Source organism: Taeniopygia guttata, chromosome 2, assembly GCF_048771995.1.
Source record: "Taeniopygia guttata chromosome 2, bTaeGut7.mat, whole genome shotgun sequence".
In the NCBI taxonomy this organism is placed as follows: domain Eukaryota; kingdom Metazoa; phylum Chordata; class Aves; order Passeriformes; family Estrildidae; genus Taeniopygia; species Taeniopygia guttata.
Genome location: NC_133026.1, coordinates 124,979,237 through 125,000,983, shown reverse-complemented (window position 1 = coordinate 125,000,983; position 21,747 = coordinate 124,979,237). Strand labels below are relative to the sequence as shown.

Genomic DNA, 21,747 nt, shown 5'->3' with positions numbered 1-21,747 from the left:
GACTGCTTTACCAAAAAAAAAAAATCGTTCTGAGGCAAACCCCAGAAACAGTACAAAGAAAGAACGAAAAAACGCAGCAATAATTTGTTTTACTTCCCTTTTCATAGTTAATGTTAACTGTGATTCCAATAAAAAGATGATCAGTTAATAATGAACAGCTGTACATGACTTTTTGTGCTTTGATGTGGTGATATTTGGTTGGTACCTGTGGATTAATAGGGGAGGATGTATGAGGAGCTGCCTGGAGCTGTTAGGCCATGAGTTGTTCAGACCTCCTGACTTCTGCTCTTATGTTTGCTACATGCACTGTGGATACTGCTAAGGTTCCCTACATCTCAGTTTCCATATATGCCAATCCAGAAACACCTGTGTTTTATCAACTAACAGGTCAAAGAGCATTCACTTGTGGTGTTCTCCTCTGTATCACAGTTAGAAGCTACTCATGTCATTGTCCTCTATAACTTACTTCAAGGGATGAGGGATCCTGGGCATTCCTATTGTTACTGGTTTAATTTGGAGGGATAAGAGCTGCATCTGCTTCAGAAGCTATTTTTACTTTGGAACTGGAAATGGAACATTTTTAAATTACCAGGTTTGGACAAGCTGTATCCTGCAGGTTTAGAAGCACTATTGAAAAGTTGGACTGTTAATGTTGATTTTTCGTAACTCTTGCAACGTGGGAAATTTCAGGAGTGCAAAGGAAAGATAACATGCCAATATTTAAACAGAAAAAAAGAAATGAACCAGGAAATTATAAACTTGTCAGTGTCACATAATTCCTTGGAAAAAGTAATGGAACAGATTACATGAAACTGAATTAATAATGAATTAAAAGGAAGTAATAGCCAGTTCATTTGTATTTCTGGAAAATAATCCTATTAAACCAGTTTCACATTATACTTTCTGTAGTATGGGTTAGGATAAAAGCTGAAGAAAAGGTGATTTTGAGGTCCACCAAAGCTGCAGACTTGACAAAGTAGTTACACCACTACAAATCAATGTTTTGTTTAGTGAATTTAAAAGTGATTAGGGTTTTTCATCATTTTGCAAAGCTACTTAAATGAGCCCTATTAGCAAGGCTTTATGCATAATATTGGCTAGGGATTTTCTCTTCTTTTGACAATAGGAAAAGGTATTCCTGGAAGCAAGAGATAAATGTGTTTAGGCTGAGACTTTCCTACGTACCACCACACATACAGCAGGTCTTTAGTGTGAGGGTGGTGAGGCACTGAACAGGCGCCCAGAGAAGTTGTGGACGCCCCGTTGTAGGCCAGCTTGGATGGGCCACTTGGTCTAGTGAATGGGGTCCCTGCTCACAGCAGAGGGGTTGAAATCAAATGATCTTTAAAGGTTCCCACCAACTCAAACCGTTCCATGATGCTGTAATTGCGAAGTTCCAGGCTCCAAGTGGTCCAGTCTAGAACAGAGCCGCACCAGGGCTGGGCGTGGCCAAGGCTGGAACTGTGGAGAGGGGCTGTTGCTCAGCAACCTCACAGCCTTTCTGTAAACATTCCACCACAGCTGGCACACAGGGTCCCTCTCTTTAACTCTGCCTGCATGGGTATGTCCTGTCATTATTTTTAAAGTGCTACTTTACATAAAGTGCTGGCCTTTGTACTATGCAGCCATGCTCTTGAACCTGAGTTGTTTTTTTTTTTTTGCAACAGGCTCTTGAGGTTGTTTAAGACTTCAGAGTATGTTCAGAAGGATGTGTTTGGCAGGTGTTTCATGTGTAAAGAATTTGGGCACAGCTTAAATTGGCTACTGGTGTCCTCATTTTGGGATTGCCTCTTGTAGATAGATCATCACACCTGAGCTTCTGTTATGTGTGGGCTGGTTCTTATGCTCCAAAACAGTCACTTTATGTTGTGACTTTCAGTAGATTTAACTTTTCCTCTAAATCAGTTTTCTTGCATCAGAAGCACCTTGATGTTTAGTAATTTTTCTTTCCTGCTTAAAATTATTTTGTAATGCCAGGTTGAGTTGAGACATGGTGGAAGGTTGGATACAAAATGAAGCAGTCCTAGTGTTTCTGTCTCTGTGTCTGTATCTTAATTCTCTCTGTAAAAGCCATACTGATACTGTTTTCTGAAAGGTTTGCAAAGTGTAACAGCAATGAGATGTTTTTTCTACCATATACAATCATAGAAAATCAGAGCAAGACCGTCATTCCAGTTACAAGAATGAGCAATATTAAGAGTTGAAGTTGATGGTCCTTGTCGCTTCCTTCCAACACACTCTGTGAGTCTGTTGTCTGAGGAAGGCTGTGAACTAAAAATGACTTAATGCTATCATGCAGAGCAACCTAAGTGTGATGACAAACTTCCATAATTTCTTTCTGTTATCATAATATGATCTTCAGAATTCATTTTTTTAATTGCTAAATTAGATTTTTTTTATTACAATCAGCAAGAGGGGAAAATAAACCTGAAAATGGTGTATGTTTGCAAATGCTTAACCACTTGTTCTTAAATCTCTCTGTAAAAAAGTAAACTTTTTGACCTAATTTTTAAATAGTGTTGAAAAGTTGTCTGGAGGTCAATGACTTGCTTTGTGCACACTGTATTGAAATGTCATACTGCATGTGCTGGTTTCAATGAAGTTTTCTGTACCTGCTTATCTTTGCTCTTACATATCAGCTCTATATCTTAGTAGTTCAGAAGCAGTCTGGCAAAAAAGTGGATGATGGGGAGAACATTTGTAGGGTATTTCACATAGAGGAATTATTTAGTTGTATTTTTAATTTAGGTCAACAAACTTTTTTGAAAGCATAGTTTATTCTAGAAAGCGATTTATTTTTTGTTCTCTAATTATAGTTTAATACCTTACAGTCGTATCACATCTACAGTCTAAGGGTGAAGGAGTATCTTCTTCAGAAGAAACTCAAAAATAGCAGTGAAATGCTGCAATACATGCCATAAACTATGCTTTCTGAATTGCCTTATGACTTTTGAATGGACTCTACTTATAAATAGCTGTTCCAGGGATTGAGTTTTCACTTCATATCTTACTAAAAACTGATGAGTGCTTTCTCTGTGCTTGTTTTTTTTTTTTTTTTGCCAGCCTTGCCTGCGAGCTCAAATAGTCATCTGTTGTGAGAGGAAGTCATATTAAAATTATATTCAGCAGCCAAATTCCCTCTTAATTTTCGTCTGTTAAGTTAGTCCACTGTCCTTTTGAATGACAAGTGCTTTGTTTTTTGAACATCTTCATAGCCTGCTTTGATAGGTCTTTTTTTGTTTAGATCTGAATTCTTGTATGTTTTCTTTGGTTTGTTTGTTTCTTTGTTTGTTTATTTTTTAATGAAATCAGATTTTTCCATACTTTGTTTAGCATCTCCCAGAGACCAGGATGATTTTTTTTTTTTTGTTTGCCAGGAATTGCTTTGTCCTAGGTTCTGCTACACTCTTGGATTATTTACCTGGGATTAATTGATACACTCTTGTTTGCATCTGGTGAAGTGTTTAACTATCACATGTACTCAAGCATATTTTAGAGAAAAAATACTTGTTATTAATCCTGGGTATCAGAGAGATGCTCCCATTTGCTCCTCCTGTGCCTAATTTAATCTTTTGTGTATATGAGCTGCCTTGAAAATATTCCTATATAAATACCAAATAATGTGTCTTAAGGCAAATTTTTGCTCATCCCTTGTCATGTAATAATAAATGAATATTCTGGAGGTTGTTTTACTGAGGCTCCCTTTGAAATGTAGTACAAGTGAGATAACTCAGAAACACTTTCACCTTCCAATACAAGGATATTTTCTAAACATAAAAATGTTCAAAAATAAAATTTTACATAAAACAAGATAAAATATAAAGGAATGTTTTTTGTATATTTCTGACTGATCTTTCTTGAGGAAAGCCTCAATATGGGAAGAACTAACAGAAAAACCCCTGATGATCCAGGTAGCATTGTAGGCTATTTCTGCTTTAAATTTTCTTGACCACAATCTCGCCAAAAGCCTTGACTTTAATAATTGAGATGGGCCGAACTACTTGTTCTTTTTCATCTATTAAAGAATTTATGTTGCCAATGCCATTACAAGCTTTAAGCTCTAGGGCTGTACTGTAGTGAGCTCAGAACAGGTAGCCAGAGGAAAAAAAATCCATGTTTTTCCAAAATGCTAACAAGACAAAAAGTTGTGGATGGGTGGGAATATGTCATGTAGTGTGTTTTGAATACATCACATTTGCAACAGTACTTACACAACTTAATATTGTGTTGATGTGCAATGGTTTCACCAGAAGGAAACAAAGGAAAAGACAGCAATGGCCTGCGTCGCTCCTTCCGGCAGAGGAAAGCTGTTGAGCGCTACCAATCTCCATTGGAAAGTAGGTGTGCTGGGCTGCCCTGTGCTCACCAAGCTGCTCTACCACCCCCGCCTCTCAGCTGAGCTGGGGAGAGAAAATAAGATGGAAGACAACTTGAAGGTTAAGGCAGTTCACCAAAGCAAAAGTTGTGCACAAACAAAGAAAAAAGAAGAGGCTTTGTTTTCTACTTCCTATCAGCAAGTGATGTCTGACCACTTCCAAGGAAGCAGGGCTTCAGCATGTATAGCTATTGCTCCAGAATGCAAACATTTTAGAAAAAGAAATGCCCCACCTTCCTCCTACTTTTCTTAATTTTTATAGCAAAGCTGATGCCATATGCCATGGAAAATCCCTTTGATTAATTTGGGTCAGCGATCCTAGCTATGTCCTCTCCCAGGATCTTGCCAGACTACTGCTTGGGAGTGGAAATTTGGGGAGACAGCGCTGATGCTGTGCCAGCACTGCTCAGCAGTAACCAAAACATTGGTGTGTTATCAACACCTTTCCAGCTACCAAGGCACAGCACAGCACTGTGAGGGCTGCTGTGGGGAAAATTAACTCCATCTAGGCCAGACCCAATAGAGTACATTCTACAATACTATATATATATTATACAGCTTCTCTTGAGAGCTAATTTCTTGTATGAAAGTGAGGGGTTGTTGGCTTAGGTGGTTTTTTTGTTTTTTTAAAATGAAAATACATGCACACAAACTTTATATTTCTTACTTCATTATGCCAGTAAATTTAATTGAATGCATGTATCCTGTATGCATTCTATTTTTTCTTGACATTTGGCATCGTTATTGTTGGTTTTCAGTTAAAAATTTTACCTGCCTACCCTTAAAATAATAGCAATTAAAGAGACTTAATAATCTTACTCTTGTAGTTTTCAATTTTTCTTAAAAATCAGGTGTGTGTCTTTTTACTTCTATTGTGCGCTGATTAAACCACTCAACATCCCCTCCTTGAAACTTTCCCTGAATTTAGAGATGGATATCTGTCCCATTTTCTGCCTTTGACCATCCTGGTTTCTCCCAAACTTGTTCACAAGAAATTCTAAATTCTTTGCTTTCAACAGATGTAAGAAAACGTAACCTAAGCCTGTCCAACCATACTTTATCTGTCAAAGAGAGAGGTTCAAGCAAAAAACGTAAAAGGTTGGTGTATGGTTTATGCTAGTTCTCCTTTATAAGAGTGATGTTGATATGTGCTGATATGCCTTGTGCTGTTCATATGACTGAATAATGCTTTCAAGGTTTTTTTTGACTGGTGGTAATTAGAGATTAATATGATTACAGATTCCTACTGTGGTAGTCTGAGGGTATAAGAAAAACATACACTGCAGGAGAGGCCATCCTTTTTACTAGTCCTTAGACTTTATTTGAAAATCCTGTATTTTTGGTCACTGATAAGGTGTGGCTGAGCTTGTATAACTGAAATTTCATTTTTTCTGGAATGGAAGCTATAATGCCCCTCTGAAAATCTTAGACTTGAAGGTGTACAAATTAAGATTTAAGACTCAATCTTGAAAGGTAAAATTTATTAAAACTGAAGACAACTTACAGGGAGAGCCTGTATGGAAGTTTAAATGGCTTTTTAGTTCAATTACTCAAGAGAGTTCATGTTTCTCTATGAAACTATCCTTAAACAAGAAAAATGCCTAATGAAATTCTAAATTATAAGTTGTAATATTCATATTTCTAAGTGCTAAGAGTTGTTAAACTCAGTTTAAAGTTCTTTATTTACTCATGGCCATTAAATGTGAAACAGCTAGAATGAATAACTATTTAGGAAGTTTATGTTCATTTATAAGGTCTTTTGAATTAACTTGCTATCATTAGAAAATCTAAAATCATCTAACTGCATTGTAAATTAGAAAGCACTTTTTTCTTTCTCCTTAATTCAAATTAGGTCTACCTCGGCCAACTCTCAGAAAGATGACATAAATGGAGCTCCAAATGATCACACGAACACTGAAGCAACTCAGAAAGGCAACTTAAATGAAGTTCACAATGATCACATGAGAATTGGAGCAAGCCTGGCTGGTGTGGAGGAAATGCAAATAGATGGTTCAGTAAGTATTTTTACTTCATGGTGTCAGTGAGACATTTGCAGTATTTATGGAAGCTTCTAGTAATGGGCCATCTACAGCTCCTTTTACTTACAGTTTTCTCTTAAGTGATTTGCAAATTCTCACTAACATTTGCTTTGTGTTGACATCTAATTTGTGATGGAACCTTATAGACGTTGCAGCTTTCTTTAACACATATTCTGTTGACTTCATTTTAGGCACAATTTCATGCTGTGGGTGGTCTCTCTGACCACATTTCAGCTTTAAAAGAGATGGTCCTTTTGCCATTGCGTTATCCTGATGTCTTTGAGATATTGAAATTTAAACCTCCAAGGTAAGAGACGCCATTTAAAACAATAAGTTCTTAACTCCATTCTTTCCAGGACAATATCCAACTGAGGTATCAACATGTTTCCATGCTTCAAAATTTTCAGCAGTGTTTATGGTTCTTTTTATCACTAATCAAAAGTAATTTAAAAAAAAGAATGCAGCATATATGTAGGTTCAGAGATTTACTGTGTGGCAAAACTAGACTTTAAAAGGCGGAGTTGGAGATTTTTTTCTTTAGAGTCTGGCATGCAAATGGACTTAATCAGTTTGTGAGTAGGAAGGCATTATCTACTGCTAGTTGACTGTTTTTTGGTTTGTGGAAGTCCAGTTTTATCTTACACCAACTCTTTTTTTCCCAAGTATTTTCAGGTATTAGTTTTACAATTGTGGGACTTGCAACTAGAACTTTGCAGTGTTATGTTTGGGTTAAAATAAGAATCTGTCCCCTTCTTACGCAGCAAGTCTGTGTTATGAAATTAAATTATTGGAGATTCATTAGCTTTATTAGCCTTGGTCATGGTATATTGAAATAGGACTTTAAATTATTTGCTTCCAGTGAATTTAAAAGTATTACAAACAGAAGAAAATCTGTATTTTGTGTCTTATTCATTGAAATTCTTTTTGAAGCAGCAGTGCATTAGCTCTTCTAGTTGATGGAAATACAGAAATGCAGAATACCTTCCCATTTTTAGACTACTTCCTCTTCCTTAATCACCAGCAAAGGGAGACCAAATCCAGTAACTCAAAGCTTTTAAGGGAGAATGAAATGCTTTACTCTCAAACCTTGACTTTTTGAAAACAAGAATGAATATGCAGTTTGTCATTGAAAAATGGACTGATGCTTCCTAAGTTAGCGCAATCTCAGATTCTGCATTGGAAATTTGCTCTTGTTTTGCTCCACCCTACTGCAGCCATCTCTGTTGGTTTGTCAGAAATGGGACGCTACTATCTTTTTTCAAGGTTTTGTATATGTGCATTACTCTCTTTATTCATTTTGTTTGCTGCCTTGCAGAATTTTGACCTTTGACTTTTCTCACACTTCAGCTCTTACTATCTTATCCATGAAGTTCAGCTTAGGAGAGCAGAGTTGTGTATTTTAGGAATGGGGATTGTAATAGATTTCCATGGCGTTTCTTCTTATGTGATTTTTAAAAAAAAATTCTTTCTTTTAAATTGTAGAGGCTGTTTATTCTATGGTCCACCAGGGACTGGAAAGACTCTGGTTGCTCGTGCACTTGCTAATGAATGTAGCAGAGATGGCAGGAAAGTAACCTTTTTTATGAGAAGTGCTGCTGACTGCATGAGTAAATGGGTAGGAGAGTCTGAACGACAGCTTCGTTTAGTGTTTGAGCAGGTAAGCCATGTGTTCTGTTGGAATTATAAGTAACTTTTTATAGTCAAGAACTCACTCATTTTCATGTTTTGTAATCTCCTTCCACTGAAATGGGACTATTAGTGTTCCCTTTCTCAGTGGAGACTCTTGAGATGTATCAAAAAGATTAGTAAAGCAAACAAGAAAATCACCACCACCACTCCCACTCTCAAAAAACCCTTCACCATACACATAACTCAGTCACAAAAATGGCCTCAAGAAGCAAGAGATGATAGCTTTAGGTGAGAGGGAAACAGATGCAGGGTGAAAACATGTTCATTTAAATTAGTAATGGAAGGTCACTTCCAGAAACTTTGAGTCCTGTCTCCGTTCTCATGGTTGCCAAATAGTAGTAAAAACTACTGGTATGATTTGTTTCCTTTCACCCAGTCTCAGTGGGTTGACAGGCTGCTGTTTTCTGTTGACAAACTGCTGTTTCACATTAAGTTAATTAGTGGAGATCCCTGATGCTAGTCTGAAAAATCTAGTTCCAACCATAATGTCTTTCATATATTTTCTCTTTCAAGTAGTGCTGTTTTCCTGATGTCAGCGTTCCTGTGTTTTCTTTGTAGGCCTACCAGATGCGACCTTCAATTATTTTCTTTGATGAGATCGATGCTCTTGCTCCTGTAAGGTCCAGCAAACAAGATCAGGTTCACAGGTAGGACATGTTTAATCTTTGTGAAAAGAAGACTCCAACCTATTTATCTTTATGTGACACCTTCATTTAACCTGAAAACTAGTAATTCAGTGCTAGTGAATTTCAAATGATTTTAAAACAACAAATGGAAACAATTCACTAAGTTTGATATAAGTACAAGGTCGGTGTTACCTTATTTGTATTTTGCTATGTCTTAAAATAATTATTTCACTGATCAGTATCTTGTCAATAAAAACCTGTCCTTTTTGAAGGATCAGTAGAGAAGGTTATGTGGAACTGAAGAAAATTTACTAAACTTTTGAATGAAATTTATATTTTTCTGTTAGCTCTGTTGTGGGGACACTTCTGACACTTATGGACGGCTTAGCCAGCAGAGGAGAGGTTGTGGTGATAGGAGCCACCAACAGACTGGATTCCATCGATCCCGCTTTACGAAGACCTGGGCGCTTTGAACGAGAGTTCCGCTTCAACTTGCCAAACAAAGAGGTCAGAACTTCAAATCAAACAGATGTGGCAAAATCCATCTTTACGACAAACCCCTGTAACAAGGCAGCATCGCAGAGCACTGCAAGTCTCCATCTGTAGTATACAGCTTGGATACAAGAGGGATATCTGGATACATTCCATTGTACTGTGAAGGGCAAACCTGGTGCTGAATATATATAGGAGTAAGATGATGCTTCTCTCTTGGACAAAGATATGAAGTACACTGCACAGATGCAGCACTTCGAGTTCAATGGCAATAGTTAAGCAGTGAAGAAATTTGTTTTATAGCAACCAAAAATATTGGTGTGGGGATGTTTGGGAGAGACGTGTTGTGCAAAACTGTAACCCCGCTTTTGTGTTTTTTCTCTGGCTATCACTGATATTTCTTGGCAATTTTTGGAGCAAAGATAAAAGGCTAATTGGATTGAAGGCTAGTAAAAGTGCAAAAACAGTGCATTTAGCACAAACATTTGTATCCAGTATTTATCTGCTCTCAGGAACAAGAGACAAGGTGCCGTGAAACAGATCTAACACACAATTCCCTGCTGTGGAAGAATTCTAGAAGTGTGCCATAATTAATCTGTGTACCAGGAGATACTTCACTGAAAATCTTACTAGGATCAGAGATGAGAATGGGAGATGTTTGATATTTTCTGGATGAGTGACAGTAGTTTGAGAGTCATAGTTTTTGTTCTTGGTAGTAACTGGAGCAATTTTAAATGGACTAGGACTGTTTTCTTTGAATCAACTGGCAGAAAAGCAAGTTTGATGAACTACTGAAACTGTCACTGGGAAATTTTGCTAAATTTGGGAGAATTTTCTTTGATGCAAAATGTCCATTTGCAGATGAGGTTTTTACTACAATTTGTTCTTCAAAATCATTAAGTCTCATGCTTATACAACTCACTTTTAATAAAAGATGCACTTGACTTTTATTTCACTGCATCCTCCACAAGAGTTTGATGTAAGAATTTAAGAATTATTAAATTTCCATCTTGAAGAAGAAGCGAGTGTATTAATAACTGACATTTAAAATACTTAGAAGTCTAACAGACAAAAGTATTTGTACTAGTGTGAGAGGTTTGGAGGTTTTGTGTTGTGATTGTTTTCTTAAGAGAAAGCTTAAGGCAAAATAAAATGCAACCATTGTGTTTCTAGGCAAGATTAGAAATTTTCAAAATTCACACACGAGACTGGACCCTGAAGCCATCTGACAACTTACTTGAAGACCTGGCTGAGAAATGTGTTGGTGAGTTTGAAAGCAGTGTGGGTACTTTTCCCCTGGGCAGCATTCAACCACTCTGCCCCCAGTACTGCATGGGGCTGTGACTGAAGTGCAGGAGCTGGCACCTGGCTTTGTTGAACCTCATACCGATTGATTTGGCCTGTCCAGATCCCCCTGCAGAGCCTTCCTGCTCTCCAGCAAATCAACACTCCCACCCAATGTAATGTTGTCCACAATCTTACTGAGGGTGTACTCAATCCCCTTATCCACATTATTGACAAAGGTATTAAAAAGGACTGGACTGAGCCTTGGAGAACACCACTAGTGAGCCCGCTGCCAACTGGATGTAGCATCATTCACCGACACTCTTGGCCAGGCCATCCAGACAGTTTTAAACCTATATAACACATATATATGTTGACGTAACACTTGGTTCTTGTTTTGTTTGTCAGGATTCTGTGGTGCTGATATTAAAGCCTTATGTGTTGAAGCTGGGCTCTGTGCTTTGCGCCGCCGCTATCCGCAGATACACGAGAGTGACAAAAGACTGAAGATAGATGCCAGATCGATTAAAGTAACAGCAAAGGACTTCACCATGGCCATGCAGAAGATTGTTCCAGCATCACACAGAGCTGGGGCTCCACCTGGGAGAGCACTACCATCTATTTCAAAGCCGCTGTTAGAAAACACCCTGAAAAGAATTTTACAAGCTTTGGAGAGACCATTTCCCCATGCAATGCTTGCACTGAAGAACCAAGGTATTACAATAACATCTAATTGTTATCCTTTGCAGAGTGTGCAAAGCTGTGTGTCAGTGGAGAACTATGGGTTCTCTACTGGAGCCCCCTGTTACTGACAGTAGCTCACATCCTGTTAATAGTTTCAGAGATGGATCTGAGGTTTCACATATGAGGCACTTCTTTCCAAATTGTAGAATAATAGAATGATTTGCGTTGGAGGGACCTTAAAGGTGATCTAGTTCCAACGCTCCTGCCTTGGACAGGGACACCTTCCACTAGACCAGGTTGCTCAGAGCTCCATCCAGCCTGGCTTTGAACACTTTCAAGAACTGCGCATCTTCGACTTCTCTGGGCAACCTGTTTCAATGCCTCACCACTCTCACAGTAAAGATTTTTTTACTAATATCCAATCTAAACTTACTCGTTCAGTCTGAACCCATTCCTCCTCATCCTCTTACTACATGTTCTTGTAAGGAGTCTTTCCTGTAGGTTTTCTTCAGGCACTGGAAATTCAAAAGTAGGTCACCCTGAAGCCTTATCTTTTCTAGGCTAAACAACCCAAATTTTCCCAGCCTTTTCTCATAGGAGATGTGTTCCATCTGTCTCACCATCTTGGTGGCTTTCCTATGGACTTGCTTCAACAGGTCAATGTCCTTTCTGTGCTGGGACCCCAGAGCTGATGCAGCACTGCAGGTGGGGTCTCAGCAGAGCAGAGCAGAGGGGCAGAATCCCCTCCCTTGGGCTGCTTTGGATGCAGCCCTGGACACAATTGGCTTTCTAGGTTGCAAGAGCACATTGCTGGGTCATGTCCAGCCTCTCATCCACCAGCAGCCCTAAGTCATTCTCGGCAGGGCTGCTCTTGGTCAGTTCATCCCCAGCGTGTGTTGATATTGGGGATCGCCCTGACTTAGGTGAAGCACCTTGAACTTGGACCTGTTGAACCTCATGAGATTCCTTTTGTCCCCTTTCTTGAGCTTGTCCAGGTCCCTCTGGATGGCATCCCATCCTTCAGGTGTGTCAACTGCATCACTCAGCTTGGTGTTATCTGCAAATTTATTGAGGTTACACTCAATTCCTTAATCTATATCATTAATGAAGATATTAAATAACACTAGTCCTGGTAGGCATCCCTGAGAGGCACCACTTGTCACTGATGTCAATTGGAACTCTGAGCAATTGATTGCTACTCTCTGGATGTAACTATCCACCCACTTTCTTATCCATCTAACAGTCCACTCACCACACCCATCTGTCTCCAATTTAAAGAGAAGGACACTCTGGGGGACTATATAAAAAACTTTACAGAAGTCCAGATAATTGATGTCTGTAACCCTTCCTTTGTCCACTGATATAGTCAATAATTATTACAAATATAGTAAATAAATGCTTAAATGAGGATAGAAGGGTTTTTCCGGTATCTAGACACTACAGAGGTTGTTCCTGATCATCTTTATTCTAAAGAAAAAACCTCCCAAGTGTTTGTTAATAGAGAGATAATATCTGATGCAAATCACAGGACACAGGACAGCTTAATATATACCTGAGCTATCTCCTTAGATCTGTGGTAGGGTGTACTCTTCAGATAATAGCATTCAAATAACAAAATGCAAGAGAAATGGTTTCCAGCATTGATTTCAAAGGTGTATTAAAGCAAGAGCGAGATATGAACTATTCAGTAAACAAATTTCTCTTGTCTTTAAATCCTATTTCAGGGGATGATGGGATCGACAGTGATGATGACTCACCATCAGTCTCTGAAAAGAAGCCTGACAGCAAAAAGGCAGAATTCCACACTTTGAGCAGGTACATATTTGTCCTCTTTATGGTGACATTTTTGAGAAGGCTGCATCTGTAAAATGTTATGTAAATATGTGAGGGTTACTAGATGAAAGAGTTAAGGGTGCATGTGGTGGTGATCAATATTTGCAGGAATTCAACTGTGAAGATCCAGCTGGGTACTAGATCTAATGGCTCTGACTACACTGCCCTAACTCGTCAAACTGGTCGGCCCAGCCTTCTTTTACTAAGTCCAACTGGTTCACAGACTATTAAAACATGTTTAATACATAGTATTCTTTCAAAGACTCAAAACCCAAAAAATGCTCATTCTGTCCTTTTAGCTTAAAAAACCTCTATGGATTTATGTAGCCATCTTTTACCCTTCTACGTTCCAAAATGTTTGTACCAGTAGCAAATTGTGTATCAGAAACAAAATCAAGAAGTGGTTTGTTAAATCACTGTGAGAAAAATTTAAATGTCAATTTTTTACCTTTACCCTACTTATTTTTTGTTATCTTTTGACATTTTAATTGTGGAAGTCACATAGTCCAGTAATTTTTAAAACAGATTATTGTCAGATATTTTTCTCCCTTCCTATGGCTGTGTTGGCCAGAAAATATGACTTGCTAGGCTTCACTAGGTTTCTAGGATCTTTTACTTCAGCAAGTAAAGGTACAATAATAATGTGGTGGGGAAATGCACAAACCTCTTCACAAGTGTATTTCACGCATGTTAAGCAAGATGTCTAGGAAATTATTGGTCAAGTCAAAGATGAAGCAACTAGAATGACTAAATGAACAAAATGAATGATTAATTAATAAAATGAATATAAATCTTACGCATATTTAGTGTAGTGCTGTAATTTAAGCAATCAAGTCATGTTCTTCTCCAGATACAAATAATGTGTTTCAGTACCCACATAAGTTTTTTTCCTACAAATGTGGTTTTGCTCCTTTCTTCCCACCATCTCCAGTAGAGCTGTGGCCAAATTTTAGGTAAATTTGATAGGTGTAGAGATCTCACTTTAAGTCAAGATGAGCTGAAAATGATTGTGTATGGACAGTAAAGAGACCCAGACTGGTTTGAGCTGTAAGAATTGTTATTTTGCCCTGTTATCAGGTTGCTGACCAGCTGTTTTGTGTGTATTTGACTGGACATTCACCCTGTGGGATTTAAGAATTGTTATTTAACCCAGCCAAAGAAATAGTAGACATGCTGGGAACTAGCAGGATTTTTTTTAGCAGAGGAGTGATACCAGCTTTTAAGAAAATAGACTTTGATAAATAGACTGGTATTTTTGATCACAGAATCACAGACCAACTTATTATTTAGTAGAACATTTTTAGTAGAAAAAAAAAACTTTTTTAGTAGAAAAAAAAAGTATGGGAAAAATATTTAACATCTGTGTGCCTCTTCATCACTCTTTTTCAAACTTGTTTTCTTTTTATTGTTGTAGAAATCCTTCTTACCAGCCAACATCTTTCAGGCCACGGTTCTTACTAGTCGAAGAGCCAGGATGTGGGCAGGCTTTTGATTTGGCACCTGCCATATTACATGCCCTGGAAAAGTTTCCAGCTTATACACTAGATCTACCCACCTTGTTTGTTAGCAGCTCATCACAAGAAGAAACATGTTCACGGGTATCTTTTTTTGTTGCTGTTGTTGTTCTCATAGGATTCTTGAACTGTATATAAATCAGTGAAATAAGCACAAATTGCTGTTAATGGAGTTGGCCTGTTATATGTTTACTTTTGTCTGAAAATTCACTTTTCTTGTAGATGGAATGATACAGAATAAAGACATTTGTACATAGACAAGTTTAATTTCTATTTGAAATGAAAGAGAGAGGATGTTGCTAGCAGCTTGGGAAGATGGGAGGTGCTGCTAATAAGCCTCTCTTTGTGGCAGGTAATCCTGCTGGCCTTGATGGGATCCAGAAAAGTTGTTTTGGTACTTCTTAAATCTCTGTGCTGCCAGTAGTTGGCTCTGCATCAGCCTGATGGCGTCATGCACTTTTTGTAACCTTCTGTTTTATTGTATTTGTAGGGCAGCCAAAGTTTTTGTGAAGTTTTTTTGAATATACATATACAGTTTGTACTGCTGCAGTGAAATGCAATGAAAGCATTGCAATTAATGAAATGCTTAAATGTGCAAACTGATGTGTGTCTCTTAACTAGAAAAAAAAAATATAAGCAGATTACTGCATTTTTTATTTTTTACTTCTACTTTGATAATGAGAGGAATGACAGGCTCTGAGTGATTTAGCTCCTCAGGCAGGCTAAGGACTCGTCACCTCTTATAAAATGTTCTTGAAATTATGATTTTGGACCAGGCTTCTTTTACTGTGTTAGCCCAAATCTTTTCACATAGGTCTTTGTTCAGGCTGTGCTCCAGTCTAACGTGGGTATGGGCCCACACTGAACTGGAAGTGGTGCAGTCGCAGTTGTGTAGTGATTTCTCCAGGCTGACACATCTTGCTGAAGAGTTAGTCTTGATTTTTCAGGCACATCACCACATCATCTGAGTTTTGACACTCTTTAGGAGTTATCTTACCCCTAAGTAGTTTTGAAAACTGATTCAGTTCTGTTTCTGTCTGCATAGCAATGTCAACGTTTGAGTCAAAGTGAAAATGTCACCTTATTGTTAAGGAATTGTTCATTTATTGGTTTGTCTTGATGTCTTGGCTTTATGCACTCCTATTTCACAAGATAGTCTGACTGATACGTAGTTACTTAGTGGCCTGTTCTACATGATGCAGTTTTCTTATCCGAGCTTTCATTTTACCAGTTGCTACGAGAAGCTCAAATAACTGCACCAAGTATCATTTATACCCCACAAATCGCTTCGTGGTGGGAGGCTGTTGGACCTACACTGAAAGCTGCTTTTACAGGATTGCTGAATAACATTCCATACTTTGCTCCAGTTTTGCTCCTTGCAACATCTGATGTACCACATGAAGATCTCCCTGAAGAGGTATTTCTGTCAATATTTTTCTTTCTTTGTTACTCAGATTCTTGTTAAATTATAACATTGGAGAACTTAGCTGCTTTTAAGCAGATTTATGCTGTTATTACTAAGACACCAGAACCCTGTCTCTTAAAATTTGCTGAGATTAGACAATGCTGAAAGCATTGGTCTAAAGTGTTTTCTGAGAAGAGAGATTGACTTTGGCTCAACTTTTTCTCCCTTCTCACACACTTGTGAGACTTGTGACTCAGACATATAGATGCACTTCAGACAACCAGTTCAGTAGCTTCAGGATGGTTTGGTGCGTACTTAGTAAAGAATACACAGTGCTTGAAAGGTAGCTGGGAAAAAGACTGTTTTTCTGAAAACATTTTTACTGAAAAAGTACTGTGGTCACACTGTTAGTGATAGAATGTAATTTCTAATTTAAATTATTTCACAAAAAAAATCAATTTCTTCATCTAGGTGGAAACTTGGCAAATTAAAAACCTAAGGAATAACTTCTGTTTAAGCAACTTGGAAATCAATATTTAGTTATATTTTGTAATAATATTAATTAAGAATGTGCTTTCTAGAATCTGAGAGTATTCATTAAAGGAAGGTGTTTAAAATATTAATATGCTGCTCTGATTATTTTGTCTAAGTAGCAAAGTTTTTATAAAATTAATAAAGTAACTTCTAAAATAAAAAAAAAATTCAAAAAAACCCCACATTACCAAAAAGTAGGTACTTGTCTGCTGAGTCCTTCCTCTTCCCTCTGTAGCTGTCATAAATATTCAAGCTAAAGGACATCAAGCTGGGTACATGTACAATAAGCAGTATTTGGAATGGTAAATGTCACCCCTTTCTGATTGGTTTATCATACTTTTTTCATGGATCTTAAACTTGAGAAGGTTGATAAGAGAAGGTATTTTAGTCTGCAGTGCTATGGAAATCCAGCTTTTAAGGTCAAGAAGTTAACTTTTAATAGCTTGTTTTATCTAGATGAGTATTCAGTGTAATTTAGAAATGCACTTGTCTGTTTGGAATAAAAAATTAAAAAAATTTGTTTTCTGAAAATTTTTGTTATCTGAAAATCTCTTTTCTTCTCATGGTCTAGATAAAAACATTGTTTAATCCTAATCATGAAGAAGTTTTCACTATCCCGAGGCCTACCTGTGCTGAAAGAAAAGGGTTTTATGAGGACTTGATTATGAAGCAAGCTGCTGAATCCCCTGCATCAAAAAACAATGCAGGTAAGGATTTTCTACATATAAAATTTTGTTACTGTAAGTTAACAGCTAATACAGTATTTGCTTTGGTGATAATTCTCTGTCAATCATCTTTCATGTACTTGCAATTAAGCACCATGAATTGACTAAAATTTTTCCCTGTTATTTCAGAGAGGCCCCGTATTTCAGGTACAGGATATTTGGCAAACACTCTGTTCCACAATAAGAGAAATCCTGACTTAAATTTGCATCATTTCAGATTCACAGGCACACCCTCCTGCAGGATGTTCTCAAGAGAATGGGCAACAACAAGTACTGGACAAGAAAGCAATCAAAATTAAAAAACGAGGAGTGTTTGTGGATTACTCTGAGCTCAGAGTAAGTCTAACTTCAATTTTGTTAATACTGAAGTAGGACATTTTCTTTATGGTTGTAAATTAATTTGGTTGTTAACCAATGCCTTTGCAAACAATTTATGAGAAAAAATTTAGCCTGTAAGGGATGATGACAGTTGTTTCTGCAGCTGGTGTAAACTGCTGCTCTTGCTGTATTTTAGACGGTAGGGTTCTTTTCCTAATTTTTAATGTAAAAAGGCTTGTTAAATTTTAAAATAGCCCAATGATAACCTTCTAGTACTGTTAGTTATTAATGCAGTTTTTATGATGGATTGGAGTAGGGTTGTTTTGTTTTTCTGTTTGCATATTTTCTTGTATTAGGAACCAGAAAAGGACCTTATTTTTTAGCAGTTATGGCTTTAAACCCGAAATTAGCAAGTTGAACAAAGCACATCCTGGATAAAATACTAATACCTGCTTTTACAAAATTCTTTCAAAATCCAGTGTTAGAATTTTACATCCATACAGTTACAGTGTTATAAGTTTTTTCTACTCCCCTATAGGAGCAAAGTTATTACCTTAGGCTATAGCTGGGGAAAGGGTCAAAAGTGGGCCTAGCTGTAGGGGTAAAAGGTTCGTTTGCTTGAATTGGAGAGGGTATAAAAGAAGACCTGACTTTCAGGGAATATTGCTTGGACAAAAATTTGGGAAGTTGCTAGCTGAAGTCCTGGAGTTTGGTCAAAGCAGAATAGGCTGCTGTTTATCTGTAGAGAAAGGGAGTATTATTTTGATGTTTTCTCTGTATGGGAAGAATATGACCAGAGCGGAATCCCCTCTGATGAAAAGGATTGTCCACACAATTTCTGTCACACTTTTAAGCTGTGACATAATTTGTAGAAGTGAAGCTAGCTTTCTAAGGCTGGTGTCCTAGGGAAGCAAATTTTAGGGGCTTTTGTTGTTCACATCTACCTGCATATGGAGAGAAACCACATAGGTTTTTCTAGAGTCAGAGTGCTAATAATATGTGCTCCAAAGTTATTTCCAGCTGAAGAAATGGTATGGTAGAGTCCTTAGAGATGTTTCAGTGTCAATATATTTTTCAGCTGTGAGGAGAAAGCTACAGTCATGAAGCTTTAGAAAACTTATTTAGAAACTGTTTAGAAAACTTATTTTCTTTTCATGAGTGTCTCTGGAACTTGGCACTTGTACCTGAGAACTTTATTGGAACTTTCCTGAAATCGATAAGCTGGGTGACCCTCCAAAATATATCTGCTTGGTCTTGTATGAGATAGGTTTTTTATTATTTGTTTGGGTTTGTTAAGTTGGTTTGATATTTGTTTATATGCTTAGTAATAGGCCTAGAACTTGATGAACAAATAGAAAAGCATACACTCACCTATGTGGCAGCAATTAGAAGTCATTTCACTGGGGATGTTGGCCATGCACCTCTGTCATGTCCTATGTGTTGTGTTTGCAGCAGCTGAAAGCACACTGTGTGAGTTTTGTGCCTCTTAGCTTCACGTTGGATAGAAGGAAGTTCAGGGAAATACTTGAATGTTGTGCTAACTGATCTGAGCAGGGCTGAGTAAATGGCAAGGAGCTGTGAGGCAGTAATATTTTCATTTGGTGCAGCTGCTTTCTTAAGCTATATCTTCACAACCTCACACAACACAGAGTTACTGGACAGCAGGGGTGCCACTAGCTTGCTAGTGTTACATTTCCACAGATTATCACATTCACATCTCAACAGAAGGGACTGTGTGGCAGATTGGTAATTTGCTACCGGTGGTCATCCACTCCAGAGTTGAAAAGTAGGAGCTAGCTGGTGTTTGGCACAGTAACATCCAGCTAATGGGTCGAGGTGAGCACCTAAGGAGCTTCTGTTTCCAGCTGGCACAGCTATATCTGGAAGATCTGTAGCCTGGCTTCCAAAGACATATTTTTCAGGGTTCTGTATTGCATTTGTAAGTAAATATAACCATGGCTTTTCAGTTGCATCTACTCTATAACAAAGTGGATTGTGTCATTCCCCACTGTTCTGGTGGAGGCAGTTGATGTCATAGATTGACGAGTAAGAAAATATTATCTGAACTTTAAACCTTCCTTTTGTCTGAAGTGTGATAAATTGTTTTCTCCAGTTAAATCTTGTGAGATATTTAATCTCCGAAGAACCACTTCTATTTAGCAATATACGAAGGTAGGACATACCTTGTCCTATTCTGAATTGTAGTTTCTACTTTTTTCTTCTTCAGAAAGTGTTGGATGCTGCCGTCGCAGCAACTGAGAACGTCAGTATATCAAGCATGGCAAAATTATATTCTGTTCTTAGTATGCGCATTTACCAACAGTGGGAAAATCCAGACAAAACCAAATTAGTGGAGGTAATTTTTTTTGTCTTATAGCACTTTCTGTCACATGGTATTATGTGTATGTATATTATGCATATGTATGTGGTCACAATTATTTATCACTCTTTACTGTTTAGTTGCCTGTGTTACAAGACTTTCATTTCAGGATAGAAGGCATCTACTTATTGCAAACCCATTATTGAATTTGGCATAATTGTTGGCAATTTTGGCAGAAAAAGGCAATGGGTCCACCTACACAGGCCTCTCAAACCAGTTAATCTGTCTTGTCACTAGTCCTTCTGAAAAACTTTTCCGGGGTGGTGGGGCTCTGAAAGGAGAGCACTTTTCTCAGTCTACCACTTCCTATTTCTTCCCTTGCAGGCAGGCACACATGGTAACACTTGGATAGCACTCATTCCATTCTTGATAAGAAATTAAGTATGAAACATTGCAAGAATTTCAGGCTTTTCTGTAGGCTCTCTAGACTTTCTTTTTAACTTGGCATGGCTCAAGCATCTTTGGTATGACATGGGAGCTTTCTGCCCGTGATGGTTTGATGCTAATGAGTCCAACTCTGTAATATTCTCCTCTGAGAGAGGATTTCTGAGTTGCTGGAACTCAGCAGAAGTCTTCCACAGGCACCCATTGTCTGAGGCAGGCCTTCTCAGTATTAAGTTGTTCTAGATAGACTGAGTATTCAGTCTTCAAGATCCTTGAATCCATTTGTCTTTCAGATGTTTATGCATGAAATTACATAAAATTCTTTATGCTTCTAAGTCTGCCTTAAAATAAAAGAGGAAGCCTCTTCTCTTTAATCAAGGAGGCTATTCCTGAAAAATGTGCCCTCCTCTCATTTAGCAAAATAATGTGTTTTAGCATGAGGAGGGATTTGTTTGTGTTATATCAGGGCTTGTGCCCTCTTGTGACTGGACTTGATTTTTTGGTTCCTTTTCAGTGTCTACGTTTACGTTTAGTTCCAGCTTTCAGTAGTGGCTCTTCAGAAACTGTCTTATTTTTTTATTGTTGAAAGCACCTTGATAGAGATCCATTGTTCCTTGAGATAGATCCCTTCAGTTTCTCTGGCCTACTCTCTATGTTTTGGGTGCCTAAGGACGTGCTTGAAGCTAGTGGGGCTAGAAAGATGGTGGTATGTGATGGTGGTAGCACATGTATTGGCTAAATATTACTAATGCTTGTACAGATTCTTGTTTCTTTTGGTGAATAAGTTATCATGGTTCTCAGGCTTGTATTCACACTGGCTCTTAATTTGTCTTTTTTTTTTTCCTTATTAGGAAATGAATAAAGAAATTGCAGCCCTCAGTTGGCTGTGATACTTGATTTCAGTATACTTGACATACTCTAAGGTATGGCTCCCAAATAGATAAGTTATATTTAGCATGTCTCACTAATTGTAGCAGCTATTGGAAAAAAGAAGAGAAGAAAGAAGCTAAGTACATAACTGAAATCAGACAGAACAGAGCGACACTTGGTGAAATGACCAATATAATGCCACATTAAGAAGAATTAAACAAGGCAAACTTATTCAATTAGGCATTCCAGAAGTAGATCATACTCACTGGATGGAGAAAGGATCTGTCTGAAGAAGGGAAGGCATCAGCTGAAGAAAAGTGGGCACCAGCTTGAAAGAAGATGGAGCATGTGGACTACTTAGCATATGAAGCAAGAGAATCATTCAACCAATAGAAGATTGAATATTAATTAAGAGGAAGACTGTGTAATTGGGAGCCAATCAACATTAGCGTCTGGAAAGTTTTGATAATTATTGCCAGCTTTGTGGATTTACTGCCTACCAGCCTTTTCTGCACAGAACTGAAAATAAATCTAATACCTTTACTTTGTATGGCTCAGCCTTTTGCACACTGGGTGAAAGAACCCATTTTGGGAC

General features: G+C 37.8%; 2 protein-coding genes across 3 annotated transcripts in view; one reads left to right on the top strand and one right to left on the bottom strand.

The window, feature by feature from the left end:
• The first annotated feature begins 437 nt into the window (after positions 1-437).
• Positions 438-21,695, top strand: LOC101234190 (ATPase family AAA domain-containing protein 2-like). Of its 2 annotated transcripts, XM_030266379.4 has the most exons (17): positions 438-1,561; positions 4,251-4,337; positions 5,395-5,473; positions 6,228-6,390; positions 6,606-6,721; positions 7,897-8,071; positions 8,662-8,750; positions 9,077-9,236; positions 10,395-10,485; positions 10,914-11,219; positions 12,914-13,004; positions 14,437-14,620; positions 15,768-15,953; positions 17,047-17,182; positions 17,418-17,536; positions 19,746-19,874; positions 21,134-21,695. In XM_030266379.4, exons 1-17 carry the CDS (start codon positions 1,558-1,560, stop codon positions 21,170-21,172), a joined length of 2,154 nt encoding a protein of 717 aa, XP_030122239.4. In that variant the 5' UTR covers positions 438-1,557; the 3' UTR covers positions 21,173-21,695. The 2 variants fall into 2 exon arrangements, with proteins under 2 accessions (XP_030122239.4, XP_072780893.1); XM_072924792.1 differs by lacking the exon at positions 438-1,561 and having other exon boundaries at positions 1,589-4,337.
• The window catches only part of RALYL (RALY RNA binding protein like), a 446,384-nt gene continuing 429,013 nt past the window's right edge, over positions 4,377-21,747 (bottom strand). Inside the window, exon 9 of the mRNA XM_072924793.1 lies at positions 4,377-4,400. Coding sequence (XP_072780894.1) covers positions 4,392-4,400 — 9 coding nt within the window. The 3' untranslated portion in view covers positions 4,377-4,391. The remainder of the gene's footprint in view (positions 4,401-21,747) is intronic.

What these genes read in the sequence shown, in the direction of transcription:
- LOC101234190 (XM_072924792.1), top strand. Translation starts at nt 4,238, where the DNA reads ATGGTTTCACCAGAAGGAAACAAAGGAAAAGACAGCAATGGCCTGCGT. An exon ending in GAATTCCACACTTTGAGCAG is followed by an intron (nt 13,005 to 14,436) that starts GTACATATTTGT and finishes TTATTGTTGTAG; the next exon opens with AAATCCTTCTTACCAGCCAA. An exon ending in ACAAAACCAAATTAGTGGAG is followed by an intron (nt 19,875 to 21,133) that starts GTAATTTTTTTT and finishes TTTCCTTATTAG; the next exon opens with GAAATGAATAAAGAAATTGC.